This window comes from Hyperolius riggenbachi, chromosome 2, assembly GCF_040937935.1.
Source record: "Hyperolius riggenbachi isolate aHypRig1 chromosome 2, aHypRig1.pri, whole genome shotgun sequence".
Taxonomy (NCBI): domain Eukaryota; kingdom Metazoa; phylum Chordata; class Amphibia; order Anura; family Hyperoliidae; genus Hyperolius; species Hyperolius riggenbachi.
Window position 1 is genome coordinate 283,269,556 of NC_090647.1, and position 19,083 is coordinate 283,288,638.

Genomic DNA, 19,083 nt, shown 5'->3' on the forward strand with positions numbered 1-19,083 from the left:
AGCCTTGTACATATGTATGAAGACTGTTGCCTGCAGGGCCTTGATCGACAGTTCAGGGCAGAGTTATGTACAGACACACCTCTAGCCTATAGGCTAGTGACGTGTTCTGTTGCTGTGGAGGAGTAGGGGTGTCAATGGCAATGTGCACCACAGAGCAGGTGGGGTAAGCAGAACAACGCAGTCAGCTGAGACAATCTGCCAGGCTGATCTCGCTGAGCCACCAAGGGGGATTGGGGACCGCTGTGCACGTAGTAGGATCTCGCCAGAGGCAGCAGCAATACTGTCCAAGGCTCTAGTGGGGACAACAAAAATAGTAATGAAGGAAAATAACTTCTGTTTTCACTGAGCCTGTTAACACATTTCCATTTTAAGGTGTCTGGGACAAACCTGACATGTACAATTTTTATGGACAAAGGATTCATTTGCATTTGTTTAATAGAGTTGTAAGCATCTCCTGAAGACACTACAACTGATTCCTGAAGTGGCAAATTATCTATCCATACTATATGGATAGGCTACCACTCTGAGATGTGTGAACCAAGCCTACTTCATTAATACTATGCAGGGCTTCTGCAAACAGCTCTCAGCACCTTGCTTCCTGACAGTGGCAGCCTACTCTAATTAAGCTGTTCAGTAGCATGGTAAGTGGGAAATGTTGCTATATGGCAGGCTGTTGTGCTAATTCTCTGCCTTTAAAGCATACAAAATGATTATGTAGATCAGCTGCTTTGACTGAACACTGGTTGTAAGTGGCTGGATAGTGTAATGGTTAAAGAGAACCTGAACTGAAAATAAAAAGTCAAAATAACCATACACAGGTCATACTTATCTCCTGTGTAGTCTCTACTCAATCTCTTTCTCCTCTCCTGCGTCCCATTTGTCCACTGTGATCAATGGAGTTCTCTGTCCTCCATTTTAAAAATGGCCATTGCTGTATAACAGCTTCCTGGTAAGCACACTGTTAAACTGTAATATCGTCCACTTGAGCCATAGGGAAACATGGACATTACCTTGCACATTCAGTTGTAACTGACAGCTGCGGATTTATAACTGACAGCAACTGGTATATTTCAGTTCTGACAAAATATTGTCACAATTGGAAGGGATAGAAGAAAATGGTGAGCTTCTGAGAGGAACCGGTGATGAGGTTAGTATGCAATATTAATTTGTAGCTACGACGTGCTTATTTTAAATAATTTTACTCGCTTCAGGTTCCCTGCCTCTGACACAGGCAACCTGGGTTTGAATCTCGGCCTTTCCTATTCAGTAAGCCAATAGGAGACCTTGGGCAAGACTCCCTAACACTGTTACTGCCTATAGAGCGTGTCCTAGTGGCTGCATCTCTGGCGCTTTGAGTCTGCCAGGAGAAAAGCACGATATAAAATGTTCTGTGTCTGTCTGTGTGCGACTCTCAGGCTACTGTTGCTAAAAGATCAGCTTGTCAGTAGAGCATCTGACATTTTTAAAAAGGTGAATAAATATAGACAGCCTTCATATTTCTCAGTTCAGGTTAATGTTAAATATTAGTCGGTTTCATCTCAAAATAGCTGTTAAACGTTAAAGCTTAAGTAGATATAGTACAAGCAATAATGTAATAATGTTAGGTTTCATCCCTTTATTGCAATGTGTACAATTTCTAAACAGAAGAGTGCGTTACATGGTGCAGCATTCAGTGCCAGCCTGAGCTCTGCCTATTCCAAAATGCTGCATTATATTTTGCCTGTATTATCCTCCCACCCTCTCCATCAGAATGAGGCATTCATAGTAATCTCGGTTTTGATTTTAATCCGGCATGGTGGGTGGGAAGGGGGGCACCGATTTAGAGCAAACTCAATTCCAATTCATAAATCTTTACTAAACCGACATAATCCGCTGTCCGGGACCAAGCCCAACAGAGGAGAGAGAAAAAAGGTGGAAAGGGATGAACGGATGATGGAAATAAAAGAGACTAAAAAGACAGATGGGTTAGTGAAAATGAACTGGGAAATAAAATAAGAAACAGATAAAGGCCAACAGAGCAATAATTGTTAATAAAGATAAAACAATGTACAGAAAGTAAAGCCAGGCAACAGTATATATGAAATGTTATTTATTTTAAATGGAACTGAACACAGGAGAATTTAAAACAAATATAAAAACTCCTGGTAACGAATAATAAAAGTAAGACATGGGGCATACTGTATAAAAAACATCCCCACATTTCCATTGGGAATTAAGGCACCTGCAGGTAGTATTAGCATGAATAAACTTGGCACAGACTAAGCTTGTAAACATTCTGTGAAAGGTAACATTTTAACTCTGAAAATAAAATATAAAACATCAACAAAAGCAACTGAACACTTCAACAAGTAAGCAACTAAAAGGGTAAAACTGCAGGAATTGGACTTCGCTGGAATCTCCGAGGTATGTCCTGGAACCGCTTCGCAGGCCCACTTCGTGCTGCCCACTGACTTAAAGTGCAACGTTCGGTTCCTCCAGGCGGATTTTTATTCCTACAAGACATCAGCAATGTGTGTAAGATAAAGACAAGCTGAACAACTATAGCAGATGAACAAACACTAGCAGATGGGTGCTCGTTGGGCACAGTGAAAGTCAAAGGGTGTAGTAAAGTGTACAGTGTGTGTAAGCATACAGTACAGGAGTGAATGCAGAGCGAGTAGTAAAATCTTGAGCAGTGGGTATCTGTATTAGGTTTGAGTGTTTAGTGTGTGGGTATGTGTAGGTATATGTGTGTGTGTGTATATATAGTGTGTAGAGTATGCGTGTATAATGTATGAGTAAGTGTAAAATATACCGTATTTTTCGCCGTATAAGATGCACTTTTTCTCCCCCAAAAATGGGGAGAAAAAGTCCCTGCGTCTTATACGGCAAATGCAGGGAATCCCCGACTTAAGAACACCCGCCGATACTAACCGCCGCCACGTCGGGGATTCCCTGCATTTAGCTACATGTGTGGTCTGCTCTCCGTACGGTAATGTCTGCAGGGGCATGTATGTATGTGCCGCGCCTGTGTTCCTGGCTCCCCCCATGTGGTGCTCAGACTCGTTCCCCTGCCTGATTGTCCGTTCCCGCATAGGTGCGCTCCCCTCCCCGCAATTGTACTCTACCCTCCCCGCTCGTTTCTGCAACCCTCCCCGCTCGTTTCGTGCGCTGCCCCCATGTCAGCATAGCAGCCGCAGTCTTACTATGCCAGCGGCTCCCGGGATCGCAGACCTGGTCTTCTGTCTTGCCGCTCTAGTGATGGCTTCTGCTGATGACGCGTATTGCAGAAGACATCACTAGAGCGGCAAGACAGAAGACCAGGTCTGCGATCCCGGGAGCCGCTGGCATAGTAAGACTGCGGCTGCTATGCTGACATGGGGGCAGCGCACACAAGCGGGGAGGGTAGCAGAGACGAGCGGGGAGGGTTGCAGAAACGAGCGGGGAGGGTAGAGTACAATTGCGGGGAGGGGAGCGCACCTATGCGGGAACGGACAATCAGGCAGGGGAACGAGTCTGCGCACCACATGGGGGGAGCCAGGAACACAGGGGCGGCACATACATACATGCCCCTGCAGACATTACCGTACGGAGAGCAGACCACACATGTAGCGGGGACAGCTATGGACACAGCTATGGGCACCTGGGGCACAGCTATGGGCACCTGGGGCACAGCTATGGGCACCTGGGGCACAGCTATGGGCACCTGGGGCACAGCTATGGGCACCTGGGGCACAGCTATGGGCACCTGGGGCACAGCTATGGGCACCTGGGGCACAGCTATGGGCACCTGGGGCACAGCTATGGGCACCTGGGGCACAGCTATGGGCACCTGGGGCACAGCTATGGATACCTGGGGGACAGCTATGGACACCTGGGGGACAGCTATGGACACCTGGGGCACAGCTTTGGACACCTGGGGCACAGCTATGGGCACATGGGGCACAGCTAAGGACCACACTGCGGACGCCTGAGGACACCTAAGGACAAAGGGGGACCACACTGCGGACATATGGGGACACCTAAGGACACAGGGGGACCACACTGGGGACCCCTGAGGGCACATGGGGGACAACTGAGGTCACATGGAGGACATTAATTGGGGGAGAACATATACAAGACGCTCCAGTATATAGACACACCAGGTTTAGCATACATTTTTTTTTCCTGGTTTTTGCCCTCTAAACCTAGGTGCGATTCCGGAGCGTCTTATACGGCGAAAAATACGGTATATGTATATAGCATGTGGGTTGTGTGTGCAGTATGTAAGTAGGTTATAGGTGTGTAAAGCGTGTGGTTAATTATAGTGTAAACAGAAGCTCACAAAAGTGAGTACGCCTCACATTTTTCTAAATAATTTTATTATAGCTTTTCATAGGACAACACTGAAGATATGACACTGACACAATGTAAAGTAGTCAATGTACAGCTTGTATATGTGTAAATTTGCTGTCCCATAAACTTAACAGCCATTAATGTCTAAGCCATTCACAACTAAGGTGAGTAATCCGCTAAGTAAAGCATGTCAAAATTCTGCCCAATTAGACACTTCTCCAGCCTGGGGTCATGTTACTCAATGGCCGGATTCATAAAACATTACCGCATGCGGTAATGCTTAAAACAGTTGACTTTACCGTGCACTAAGCAAAATGTCAATTCATAAAAGCAGGTACAGCATAAAAAAAAAAAAAAAAAAAAGAAAGCTGAAATTCCCGAGCAGTGATACCACCTTGTGCGGCGAACACCGCCAGCACGTCAGTAAATGTCAATTCATAAAGATTAGAGCAGGCGGTAATGACATGGAGAATACCGCCTGCTTTGAAGAGGTGATAAAGGAGCGATAAGAGCCTCCCAACCAGAATTTTTTTTTTTATCGCACATGCTTTAATGAATTTATGAATCGAGGAATGGGGAGTAGGGGTGTTAAATTAGGTGTCATCACTTTCACACTCATATACTGGTCACTGGAAGTTCAACATGGCACCTCATGGCAAAGAACTCTCTGGGGCTCTTTGAAAAAGAATTGTAGCTCTACATTAAGATGGTCTAGGCTATAAGATTGCCAACATTCTGAAACTGAGCTGCAGCATGGTGGCCAAGACCTTACAGCAGTCTAAAGGGAACCTAAACTGAGAAGGATATGGATTTTTTCCTTTTAAAATAATACCCGTTGCCTGACTCTCCTGCTGATCCTGTTTTAGCCACAGCCCCTGAACAAGCATGCAGATCAGATGCTCTGACTGAAGTCAGACTGGATTAGCTGCATGCTTGTTTCAGGTACGAGACTCAGTACTACATACAAAGAGATCAGCAGGACTGACAAACAACTGGTATTGTTTAAAAAGAAACCTCCATATCCCTCTCAGTTAAGGTTCCCTTTAACAGGACAGGTTCCACTATAAACAGGCCTCGCCATGGTCGACCAATTTGCATACCAAAAGTGGTGAGAAGAGTATTGGATAAGATTATTGCTGATGTGTATAGCGTATGGGTAAGGGCTCAGGCACACTGTTGTGTTGCAGTGCTGATTTCAGCCAGGTGCATCAGTGTAATATGTGATAAGCACTTGTGTGCAGTGCCCAGCAGTGTTCAGATAATGCACTGCCATATGCATTTCTGTGTGCAAGCTGCAGTGGGTTAAGAGACTTTGGGCCTGATGCAGGTAGCGCATGGCAATTTTACCATTGCTATCACAGGGGGAGCACGCTTTATCCCTTAGTGCCACACCCATTAATGGGTTTACATGTATTACCATAGCAACGCACGTGGCACTAAGTGTTAATGTCCAGTGCTTCTGCACTAGTAACAATAAAACTACCATGCGCCCCCTGCATACAGTATCTTTACTGGAGTTTAGTTCCAGTTTCCACTAGGGCCGCAATCGGCCCGAATCTGCAGCTTTGTTCCCTGCAGGCGAGTCGCATGTGAAAATGCTGCCTATGTGGCTAATTACTTGCCATACAGACTGAATGACATTGCGAATCTGGACGGCATGCGAAGATTTCTGCATTCCGTAAGACGCTCGCCAGCTAGTGGAAACCGGCCCTTACAACATCAAGCCCACTGAGGCATGCACACTGCGTCACACCACATTACGCTTCCCCACAAGGGCCATTCATATCTATGGAGACTTGAACACTTCATGAACTACAACACGGTGTGCTGGAAGCATCTCAAACGCTGTAATGCCAACACAAAGGTTGCAATGCGTTACCACATGATCTGTGCCTACCGGAACGACAAGAATCCCAGTGTCCTACTTCCTGCCCAGCAGGAAGTACGTTTTCAACATCAGAAACACTTCCTATTGCTGTAGTTTGGTATGCCTAGGCTGTTTATTAGGCAGGGCTCCCCCAGAGCATTCTGGAAGATCAGATACCTTTTTTACTGGCTTTAGAACTCTCAGTAAACAAACATTCCGCATACATCACCTGCCAGTGCTAAGGATATAGCCCCCTGTGATCCATTTCAAAAAGTTAGTCAGGGAGTAGAAAGATTTTACAATAGGCAAACACTGACTGTTATGTTAGTTTGACTACAGTTCTTTAATTGCTCAACTTTTCTGTGGGGTTTTATAATTTCATGGTTTGTGTGTGAATGTGCTGTTGAAGCATGGGTGCAGTTCATCAATGAGGTGGCCATGTGCGTATATATGAGTGGGAGACCTTTGGTGTTTGCGCAGAAATGATGCTGGATAGGGACTGTAGGTTTGTCGTTAGTCCATTCTTAAGTCTGAACACTGATATATCTCTGTCCCCTGTGCCTCCAGTATCCCACCTCTGTATCATCTATGTCGCCCCCAGTGTCTCCCTTGTGAATGTGCCTCCTTGTGTCTCCATTGTGCCAGCTTACATCCCCCTTGTGCCTCCTATATCTCAGCTGTGCCTGGTGTCCCGCTATGCCTCGTTCCCTGCACTCCTCCAGCCCTGTACCCTTAGCAGAGTAGGCGCAGCGGAAGCCGCAACGTCTCACTCGGTCCATGAGCGCCTGTGTCAATCAGCGACGTCCTCTCTCTCCCTTGATTGTTCCCCTAGTTGCGGCTCCTCCTGATTGCATCATTACGTGACGCAAGAGAAGCCAGCATTAGAGGAACAGTGAAGGTAGAGATTATGTTGCTGATTGCTGCTGGACCAGGCGAGACATGTGGCTTCCGCTGCGCCTAATCTGCTATAGGAACAGAGACCAAAAAAGGTAGCCCCTTTCTGTCCTGCACTTTGTTCCCCCTATTCCTCCACATTGCCGCCTCAGGACTCCCCTCTAAGCTCCAGTCCAGCGATTTCTTTCTAACCACACTGCCTCCTGCTCCCTCTAGCCACGTATATCACTGCTTCCTGTATGTCATGTGACATACAGGAACCTGTACGTCACGACATACAGGAAGCAAAGCGATGCTGTACGTGGCTAGAGGGAGCAGGAGGCGGAGAGAGGAGGACAGCCAGCGTTGGACTCGGTTTGGAGATGAGTCCAATGCTGTTGCTGCACGCGCCGGCACTTGAGGGAAGTTTGACCACTTCTTCAACCACCCCCCTCCCTCCCCTCCTCCCCCCCCCCCCCCCCCCGTGGAAATATCATCGTGACAGGATCGGGCCGTTTGTATCGGTGGGTCGTTCGTAACACAGGCATTCGTACATCGGGGACTACCTGTATATGCATTGAAGAATATGTTGTTGTCACTGTATGTATAGTAGCATTCCTTGCTGACAACAGAACCCAGTTGTGTTGTATTTAGCCCAGTATAAATAATACTTGGGCTCCCAGAATGCTCTGAGGTGGAGAATTATACACAGCTAAACAGCCTAGGCAAAGAATCACTGGGAGGGTGGGGTTGCATACCAATCTACATTAATGTGTAGTTAAAAATATTGTTTCTGAAGCTGAAACCATGAGAATGAACGTGAAAGTGGGTATCCTGAAAAATAAAACTACACTATTATAGGTTACTGGGAGTTCCTCTAACTTTGCTATAAAGTTGGCATTGCAAGGAAAGGTTTACAGACAGAATAGAATACACTTGCTGACCACTCAAAGTGCAAGGCACAGTGCTGATAACTACAGTAAATAATGCATGCAGTATAAGAAGGGGAGAGGACACTACATCTATAATTAGCTGGAAATAGATGTTGAATAACTAAGCACACATATAAACTAAACAAACTAAAGGCATGCAAACTGGAGAAAGCATGTCTGTGACCTGGGCATGTATCATAGACAGCAGGTAAAAGTGGGGCATTCACGCTCATTTCATCGTAGTGCTGCAGTTCTTTTATTACGCTTGACCTATCTGTGCTAAACAAGAAATGGACTCGCCATCTGCTGCTGTATGTGTTCAATGAAGACAGGTCTGTATTTTTGTTATGTGGCAAGAAAGTGCTAATTATACAGCTAACACATTGCCCTCAATTCTGGTAACTATGTGATGTCAATATTTTTTGTAGGCAAAATACCTCATGCTGTATTTTTATTTTATTTTTTTTGTAGTAATTCTGAAAGATTTTTCTGCTTTTCCGAACATGTGGTAAAACGTATGGTAAATAAAGCGCGGCAAAACGTGCGGTATTTCAGCGGTAAGCGTGCAGTAAATAAATAATAGTAGTCTTTAATTGTCTTCCATAAGTTTGGATAGTCTTTGGAAGGGAAGGTATATTTTAATCATGTAGCAACCTATGAAAAGTATATTTATAGGCATCCGCCATTAAAAAAAAAAAAAAAAAAATATATATATTTGGAGTTTTATTTTTGCTATTCTTTCTAATTACACAGCCTGAATAGGAACTCCACTAACACAGCAATAGGAAGTCCACTAAAAACTGCAACATGCATACAAATTGACTTTACCTGCAGGTACAGGCAGGCCCTAAACTGATCTGAAAATTATGTGTCAACATACCCCCTAATTTCCACGAAAATAGCTATCATAATTTACCGCATGAGGTAAAACAGGACTAAAACCTAAAAAACAGAATTGCTAAATGAGATAAATTACCGTACAGGAGGTAATTTGTTTGAAAGCCCTACTACACATATACTACACACTACTACATATTGAGGCCAATATTGTTGTTTTGCATTCTAAGCAATTATTTACCCACTTAAGGACCAGGGCTGTATTGGCTGATCTGTGCTGCGTGGGCTCTCCAGTCCGCAGCACAGATCAGGATTGTGGCAGGGTGATCAGACCCCCCCCCCCCCCCCCTTTTCCTCACTAGGGGGATGTCCTGCTGGGTGGGTCTGATCGCCGCCGCTGTGTGGCTGTGTGGCCGAATTGGGGGGGGCCTCCTCAAAGCCCCCCTCCGCAGCAATATTCCTCCCTCTCGCTATGGGCGGCACAGGACGGCGATCCGTCCTGTACCGCCTCTGATAGGCTTCAGCCTATCAGATGCCGGCGATCCCCGGCCAATCAGAGGCCGGGGATCGCTGATCTCCTTTAAGGCGCTGCTGCAGCAGCAGCGCCGTATGATGTAAACACAGTGGATTTCTTCGCTGCGTGTTTACATTTCGCCTGCGAGCTGCGATCGGAGGCTTGCAGGCTATTCACGGAGACACCCTCCGTGAACTGACATGGTTTCCATGGAAACACCACTTCGACCTGCCGACGCCTATTGGCGTTAGGTGGTCATTAAGTGGTTAAATTCTTATAAGAAAAAGTGTGAAATAGGGCAGGGTAGGTATGGATACGAATTTGATGGGTAGCACAATAGAGCAGATAGTATAAAACTGGGCATGGACAGAATTCAAAAATGGATGATGAGAGGTAGAGGACTAACACAAAAGCTGATGGGGTGAGCAGAAAATAGATGGAACGTTAATGAGGATGGACAGAAAGTTGAAAAAGGGTAAACATGGATGATGATGATGATAGGTAAGAGAGAGAAGGATGGGGTAAGAACAGATGAAAGGGACAGGCAGGGTTGGGTAAAAGAATCTCTCCCTGCACACACCAGTGGGACAGACCCTGAAATGAAAATGCTTAAAGGAATCATCAGCCAAATAATGCTGCACCATTATATAATCACCCGGGACTTCCTTCAGACCCTTGCAGCCGAAATGTCCTACACCGCAGCTCTGCTCGCAGCCGCCGGGCCCAGGGTCTGCGCAGTACACTGTGGACTAGATTGACAGCGGAGCTCGTGCAGGCGCAGTAGAGGTCGGAATCTGCACCGGTGGGGACCCAGGGCCGACGGTTGCAAGCAGAGATACTGCGAGGGACAGGTCGGTTGCAAGGGACTGGAGGAAGCCCTGGATAAGTATATAATGGGGCAGCATTATTTGACAGACAATTCCTTTAAGACCAAGCTGTGTACTGTTGTCATTGTCGCAAAAAAAAAAAAAAAAAAAAAAAAAAAGGGGAGCAGGCATAAACTCTTACCTGTCCTGATGCCTGTCGCTCCCCCCGTGTCTTCTTTCTGCCCCCCCCCCGCATTATGCCTAAAAGCCCCCTGGGACCCCTTTCCAGAGTCTGGCCGGGCTGCGAACATCCTACAGTGTGCATCCGTGCCTGGGAGCGCTCTGTGCATGACATCACTACGTCATGTGCAAGACGACATACACATGCACAGAGTGCTCCCGGCACGGTAGCGCGCTGTAGGCCAGCACCTGCGTAGTAAAGCGCAACTCCAGCAACCCGGAAGAGTGTCCCAGGAGGCTTTTACGCATAATGGTGGTGGTGGGATGAGACAGGCATCAGGACAGGTAAGAGTATATGGCTGCTCCCCCCCCCCCCCCCGTTTCTGTTACTAATTTCACATCTGGTACCCGTTAATCTTTATTATTCAGTATTTATATAGTGCTGACATCTTCCAGAGTACATATTCTTCTCATTAACTGCCCTCTCAGAGGGGTTCACAATATAATCTCTATTATCTGTATGTTTTGGGGATGTGAGATGAAAACCAGAGTTCCCAGATAAAACCCAAGCAGGTATGGGGAGAACATACAAACTCCATGCATATAGTGCACTGGCTAGGATATGAACTGGGGACCTAATGCTGCAAGGCGAGAGTGCTATCCACTTCGCAACCGTGATACCCAATCTCAGAAAAAACAGCAGTAGATGCAGGGGGGCCGGGCAAGCCAGATTAATTCACTTCTGCAGCACCTGCTGCCTCCAGGAACACACCCAAGGTGCTTGATTAAAGATGCCCATCAATTATATAATCTCGATTGTACAATCTCCCAAGTCTAAGTTGTAGAAGCGTAAACTGAGTAACTATGCTTTGAGTGCATACTTAAGGCTGTCTTTATCATACTACATAAAAGTGGTAAGATTGTACAATCAAGACGATTATTAATTGGCACCTGAAAAGACCACTCCAGTGAAAAAAATAAGCAGTTAAAATCTGACAGAACTGGTTTTGGACTTGTCATGGGGATGCTCAGGGTTCTCTGTTTTTAGAAGCATTTACCAAACGGCCGTTTAACTGCCAAAACAGTAAAGCTGGCCACTAACGGTCCAATTTCTAGCGAAAAATCGTTCGAGCGATCAGAAATTCTGATCGGATTGGTTGTAAATAATCTCCATTGGTGGACACAATCGATTATGAACGAGTGAAAAAAATGTCGCCCGAATGAATTTTCGTCGAACGAAAATTTGGATTTTCTTGGTGGTCGTGATAGATAGAAAGCAATAATTGGTTAGTTGATGGTGTAGTGAACGATTTTTCGTCCGATCAGAATTTCTGATCGCTCGAACGATTTTTCACTAGAAATTGGACCGTTAGTGGCCACCTTAAGATACCAGCCAGCCTCCCTATTCACTTGCACACTATTTTGGCAGTTAGACTTTGCAACTGCCGTTCAGGAAACATTTTTGAAATCAATGAACACCTTCAGAATCCCCATGAGGAGATGGACTAGTCCAAAACCTGTTGGTTCTGTCACACTCTTCATTGCAGCTTATTCTTACATTGAAATCTTTCAATGTTCTGAGTGCTAGTTAACATTCAGCTCCAAAACAAGCACTGCATACTTCACTTATTAAACAGCTATCTTACCAGAGAAAGAAAGACACTAGAAGCAGACAGGAACAGGATTATGCCTACCTTTTATAAAAGTTAGATGGGTGCTGCCAGCTCTGATCTCGACTCATGCTGTTTGCCAAGTTGGCCAGCTGCATTTGAGGATCTGTTAATACCAGCAAAATAAAAAAAGACCACATTATGCAAGCAAACAGAAAAATATTGGTAGACCGTCAAGTATCTCTACTGACAAACCTACAGGGCACATCACATGCCTTCAAGGCAATGGATTATACCAGTATATACAATTTAAAGCAGCCAAGAATCTGCAATAAAACTTAAAGCAAACCTGAAGTGAAAATAAACTCATGAGATAATTAATTGTATGTGTAGTACAGCTAAGAAATAGAACACAAGTAGCAAAGAAGAGAGTCTCATTGTTTCCAGTACAGAAAGAGCTAAAAAAAAAAAACTTCTGTTATCTAAGCAAAAGAGCTACACTGAGCTCTGACAGTCCTATTTTCTAAAGCACTTAAACAAGAAACCATGAGACAGGTTGAGATAAGATTTGACTGCAGGAAAGTACAAAGGGTAATTAGCTCTGCTCTGTTTTATAGTTTAAAATACAAACAAGAGCTTACACTGTATAGATGTGTCGCTTGCTTGCTTGCTTACTTGGCATATACAGTTGTGTCAGATAGAGAGGATTGGTATCCTGTTGCAAGGACATATACTATCCATCACCTGAATCTTTTCCAACTCGATAGACTTTCATAAAGCTATGTCACACAAGGGATATAGCAGCTGATGCTGATTATTCAATGTAACTTCAGCAAACAATTTTTCTGGAAGAAGCCAAATGACCTCAAGATGAACAAACTTCACATCTAAGTACTGTTGCTGTTGAATCCAGGTCTCTTTATTCAGAAACCCGGATAACGCCCTGCGAAGCACCATCACTTGTGGAAAGTGCCACGAAGCTGCGTTCCATGTCACGTTTCAGCTGACTGAAAACCTCGCTCTTGCGAAAATATATAAAGTAGAACAACCAATGTTCCTCATTGCATCTTGCAATTTAAAAAAAAAAAAAAATCGGAAGTGGAGACCCCCTAGGATTTCTTCAAAACGACTCTACCTCCCTAGGTATTCGGGTGGCCCAGGGGTTCCTAACCAATATAAATTACTATCTTGCAGCCCAGTTGGCCCATATTCCCCCCACTCAAGCTGGCTTTTTATCCCCCCTATGGGTTAAGTTAGAATCCTCACTACTCTCTCCATCTACTTTAGAATCTATGGTGTGGTCTAATCTCAACTCAACCTCTAAACTGTCAGCCCTATCCCCTTATTCTGCATACATATGAATTGGCCGCCTGGAGACTTGGGCGCAGGATACAGTCGGTATGGCTTATACTGCTGCTGCCCAATTTCCCGGCAGCGTTAAAGGGGTTCTTCCGCGAATGAGGAAAAAAAATCAAAATGGTTTATGCATGTTCTATTAAAAATCCTTCTAAAATAGTGTGAAAATTTTTTCAAAAAAATGAATGGTTTCACCAATACAACATGTAATGTATACAGTGACGGCTGACGGGACTGTGAGGCTAATCCATTTGTTAGGGGTGTTTTTTTTGTTACTTTCACTTCATAAGCTGCTCCCTACCTAGTTTTCATTGCTGTAATGCAGGGCTATGATGAAGTGCTGTGCAATGGCAGTTACAGCTATTAAAATAACGGCTGTGCTGCTCTGTAGTTTCTGCTTGTACTTCCTCACAGAGCTGACCCCCCTCCCCCCGCCTCTCCCTGTAGGCAGAGGTCGGGCAGCTCTTCGGAGCAAATCACGTGTTTACCTCGTTGCCGGGCAACCAGACTTCAGCGTCTGTGCAGAGGACTTCCTATCCATTGCACGGCAAGTTAGCTGCCTGAGCTACAGTTCAGTACAGTACAGTACAGAGAGGGGGGGGAGGGGGGTCAGCTCTGTAAGGAAGTACAAGCAGAAACTACAGAGCAGCACAGCCGTTATTCAGCTGTAACTGCCATTGCACAGCACTTCATCATAGCCCTGCATTACAGCAATGAAAACTAGGTAGGGAGCAGCTTGTGAAATGACAGTAACAAAAAAACCACCCCTAACAAATGGATTAGCCTCACAGTCACCTCAGCCGTCACTGTATACATTACATGTTGTATTGGTGAAACCATTCATTTTTTTAAAAAACTTTTCACACTATTTTAGAAGGATTTTTAATAGATTATGCATAAACCATTTTGATTTTTTTTCCTCATTCGCGGAAGAACCCCTTTAAATACTATTCCCCCTCTAGGTCCACGTGGATAGTGGAGAATAATGAATTTCGGCTTCCAGCTATTGCTGGAAGGCGAATTACAGTGTTTTAGAATCAACTTCAGCTCAGTTTTCTGACAGCGCGGAAGTTACTGACTGTGCGCCGCTATAGCCGTAATTCGTATTACGGCCTATGGTGGCGCCAGCTGCGCCCAAATCTCCTGCGCTGTAATCACAACGCTCGCCTTATTCTGCTCATACTCAATGTTTGGAAGAGATATAGATCTATATTAAATCTACAATCCTCTCCCTCCCCAAACACCTTGATATTAGGAAATTCAGATTCCCCCCTGAGCTTGGCTGGAGGACTTGTGCTGGTTGGCGTCTGCTTAACCACTTCCCGACCGCCCACTACACAGGGGCGGCGGGGAAGTGGAGCCCTGCAGGACGGCCTCACCCACAGAGGCGGCGGTCCATTTAAGGGCATGGGCAGAGCGATCGCGTCATCCGTGACGCGATCCTCCGCCGGCGCCTGTCACCGCTCGCTCGCCGCAACATCCCGCCGGCTATACGGAAGCGCCGGCGGGATGTTAACCCCGCGATCGCCGCATACAAAGTGTATAATACACTTTGTAATGTTTACAAAGTGTATTATACAGGCTGCCTCCTGCCCTGGTGGTCCCAGTGTCCGAGGGACCACCAGGGCAGGCTGCAGCCACCCTAGTCTGCACCCAAGCACACTGATTTCTCCCCCCCCTGCCCCAGATCGCCCACAGCACCCATCAGACCCCCCCCCTGCCCACCCCCCAGACCCCTGTTTGCACCCAATCACCCCCCTAATCACCCATCAATCACTCCCTGTCACTATCTGTCAACGCTATTTTTTTTTTTATCCCCCCCCCCCTGCTCCCTCCTGATCACCCCCCACCCCTCAGATTCTCCCCAGACCCCCCCCCCCAGACCACCCCCCCCTGTTTACTGTATGCATCTATCCCCCTGATCACCTGTCAATCACCTGTCAATCACCCATCAATCACCCCCTGTCACTGCCACCCATCAATCAGCCCCTAACCTGCCCCTTGCGGGCAATCTGATCACCCCCCCACACCAATAGATCGCCCACAGATCCGACATCAGATCACCTCCCAAATCCATTGTTTACATCTATTCTCTCCTCTAAACACCCACTAATTACCCATCAATCACCCATCAATCACCCCCTATCACCACTTGTCACTTTTACCTATCAGATCAGACCCTAATCTGCCCCTTGCGGGCACCCAATCACCCGCCCACACGCTCAGATTGCCCTCTGACCCCCCCTTATCAATTCACCAGTGCATTAATTACATCTGTTCTTCCCTGTAATAACCCACTGATCACCTGTCAATCACCTATCACCCATCAATCACCCCCTGTCACTGCCACCCATCAATCAGCCCCTAACCTGCCCCTTGCGGGCAATCTGATCACCCACCCACACCATTAGATCGCCCGCAAACCCGCCGTCAGATTACCTCCCAAATGTATAGTTTACATCTGTTATCTTCTCTAAACACCCACTAATTACCCATCAATCACCCCCTATCACCACCTGTCACTGTTACCTATCAGATCAGACCCTAATCTGCCCCTTGCGGGCACCCAATCACCCGCCCACACGCTCAGATTGCCCTCAGACCCCCCCCCCCCCCCTTATCAATTCGCCAGTGCATTAATTACATCTGTCCTTCCCTGTAATAACCCACTGATCACCTGTCAATCACCTGCCAATCACCTATCACCCATCAATCACCCCCTGTCACTGCCACCCAACAATCAGCCCCTAACCTGCCCCTTGCGGGCAATCTGATCACCCACCCACACCAATAGATCGCCCGCAGATCCGACATCAGATCACCACCCAAGCGCAGTGTTTCCATCTATTCTCTCCTCTAAACACCCACTAATTACCCATCAATCACCCATCAATCACTCCCTATCACCACCTGTCACTGTTACCTATCAGATCCTAATCTGCCCCTTGCGGGCACCCAATCGACCGCCTACACGCTCAGATTGCCCTCAGACCCCCCCTTATCAATTCGCCAGTGCAATATTTACATCTGTTCTCCCCTGTAATAACCCACTGATTACCTGTCAATCACCTATCAATCACCCATCAATCACCCCCTGTCACTGCCACCCATCAATCACCCCCTGTCACTGCCACCCATCAATCACCCGCTGTCACTGCCACCCATCAATCACCCGCTGTCACTGCCACCCATCAATCAGCCCCTAACCTGCCCCTTGCGGGCAAACTGATCACCCACCCACACCAATAGATCGCCCGCAGATCCGACATCAGATCACCACCCAAGCGCAGTGTTTCCATCTATTCTCTACCCTAAACACCCACTAATTACCCATCAATCACCCCCTGTCACTGCTACCTATCAGATTAGACCCCTATCTGCCCCTAGGGCACTCAATCACCCGCCCACACCCTCAGAATGCCCTCAGACCCCAGCCCTGATCACCTCGCCAGTGCATTGCTTGCATCCATTCCCCCCTCTAATCACACCTTGAGACACCCATCAATCACCTCCTGTCACCCCCTAGCACACCTACCCATCAGATCAGGCCCCAATTTGCCCCGTGTGGGCTCCTGATCACTCGGCCAAACCCTCAGACCCCCTTCCGATCACCTCCCCAGTGCATGGATTGCATCTATTTTCCCCTCTAACCACCCCCTGAGACACCCATCAATCACCTCCTGTCACCCCCCTAGCACTCCTATCCATCAGATCAGGCCCAATACAACCTGTCATCTAAAAGGCCACCCTGCTTATGACCGGTTCCACAAAATTCGCCCCCTCAGACCACCTGTCATCAAAATTTGCAGATGCTTATACCCCTGAACAGTCATTTTGAGACATTTGGTTTCCAGACTACTCACGGTTTTGGGCCTGTAAAATGCCAGGGCGGTATAGGAACCCCACAAGTGACCCCATTTTAGAAAAAAAAGACACCCCAAGGTATTATGTTAGGTGTATGACGAGTTCATAGAAGATTTAATTTTTTGTCAAAAGTTAGCGGAAATTAATTTTTATTGGTTTTTTTTCACAAAGTGTCATTTTTCACTAACTTGTGACAAAAAATAAAATCTTCTATGAACTCGCCATACACCTAACGGAATACCTTGGGGTGTCTTCTTTCTAAAATGGGGTCACTTGTGGGGTTCCTATACTGCCCTGGCATTTTAGGGGCCCTAAACCGCGAGGAGTAGTCTAGAAAACAAATGCTTCAAAATGACCTGTGAATAGGACGTTGGGCCCCTTAGCGCACCTAGGCTGCAAAAAAGTGTCACACATGTGGTACCGCCGTACTCAGGAAAAGTAGTATAATGTGTTTTGGGGTGTATTTTTACACATACCCATGCTGGGTGGGAGAAATTTCTATGTAAATGGACAATTGTGTGTAAAAAAATCAAACAATTGTCATTTACAGAGATATTTCTCCCACTTAGCATGGGTATGTGTAAAAATACACCCCAAAACGCATTATACTACTTCTCCTGAGTACAGCGGTACCACATGTGTGGCACTTTTTTACACCCTAAGTACGCTAAGGGGCCCAAAGTCCAATGAGTACCTTTAGGATTTCACAGGTCATTTTGCGACATTTGGTTTCAAGACTACTCCTCACGGTTTAGGGCCCCTAAAATGCCAGGGCAGTATAGGAACCCCACAAATGACCACATTCTAGAAAGAAGACACCCAAAGGTATTCCGTACGGAGTATGGTGAGTTCATAGAAGATTTTATTTTTTGTCACAAGTTAGCGGAAAATGACACTTTGTGAAAAAAAACTATTAAAATCAATTTCCGCTAACTTGTGACAAAAAAATAAAAACTTCTATGAACTCACCATACTCCTAACGGAATACCTTGGGGTGTCTTCTTTCTAAAATGGGGTCATTAGTGGGGTTCCTATACTGCCCTGGCATTTTAGGGGCCCTAAACCGTGAGGAGTAGTCTTGAAACAAAAATGACCTGTGAAATCCTAAAGGTACTCATTGGACTTTGGGCCCCTTAGTGCAGTTAGGGTGCAAAAAAGTGCCACACATGTGGTATCGCCGTACTCGGGAGAAGTAGTACAATGTGTTTTGGGGTGTATTTTTACACATACCCATGCTGGGTGGGAGAAATACCTCTGTAAATGACAATCTTTTGATTTTTTTACACACAATTGTCCATTTACAGAGGTATTTCTCTCACCCAGCATGGGTATGTGTAAAAATACACCCCAAAACACATTGTACTACTTCTCCCGAGTATGGCGATACCACATGTGTGGCACTTTTTTGCACCCTAACTGCGCTAAAGGGCCCAAAGTCCAATGAGTACCTTTAGGATTTCACAGGTCATTTTGAGAAATTTCGTTTCAAGACTACTCCTCACGGTTTAGGGCCCCTAAAATGCCAGGGCAGTATAGGAACCCCACAAATGACCCCATTTTAGAAAGAAGACACCCCAAGGTATTCCGTTAGGAGTATGGTGAGTTCATAGAAGATTTTATTTTTTGTCAAAAGTTAGCGGAAATTGATTTTAATTGTGTTTTTTCACAAAGTGTCATTTTCCGCTAACTTGTGACAAAAAATAAAATCTTCTATGAACTCGCCATACTACTAACGGAATACCTTGGGGTGTCTGCTTTCTAAAATGGGGTCATTTGTGGGGTTCCTATACTGCCCTGGCATTTTAGGGGCCCTAAACCGTGAGGAGTAGTCTTGAAACGAAATTTCTCAAAATGACCTGTGAAATCCTAAAGGTACTCATTGGACTTTGGGCCCTTTAGCGCAGTTAGGGTGCAAAAAAGTGCCACACAT

General features: G+C 46.0%; 1 protein-coding gene across 5 annotated transcripts in view; it reads right to left on the minus strand.

Moving 5' to 3' along the window:
* Positions 1–2,074: 2,074 nt before the first annotated feature.
* The window catches only part of LOC137546410 (S100P-binding protein-like), a 102,720-nt gene continuing 85,711 nt past the window's right edge, over positions 2,075–19,083 (minus strand). For all 5 annotated transcript variants that reach the window (XM_068268850.1, XM_068268846.1, XM_068268848.1 and 2 more), the window contains 2 exons: positions 12,018–12,099; positions 2,075–2,492 (listed from right to left, as the gene is read on the minus strand). In XM_068268850.1, the coding sequence (XP_068124951.1) occupies positions 2,357–2,492; positions 12,018–12,099 (218 nt within the window). In that variant the 3' untranslated portion in view covers positions 2,075–2,356. The remainder of the gene's footprint in view (positions 2,493–12,017; positions 12,100–19,083) is intronic.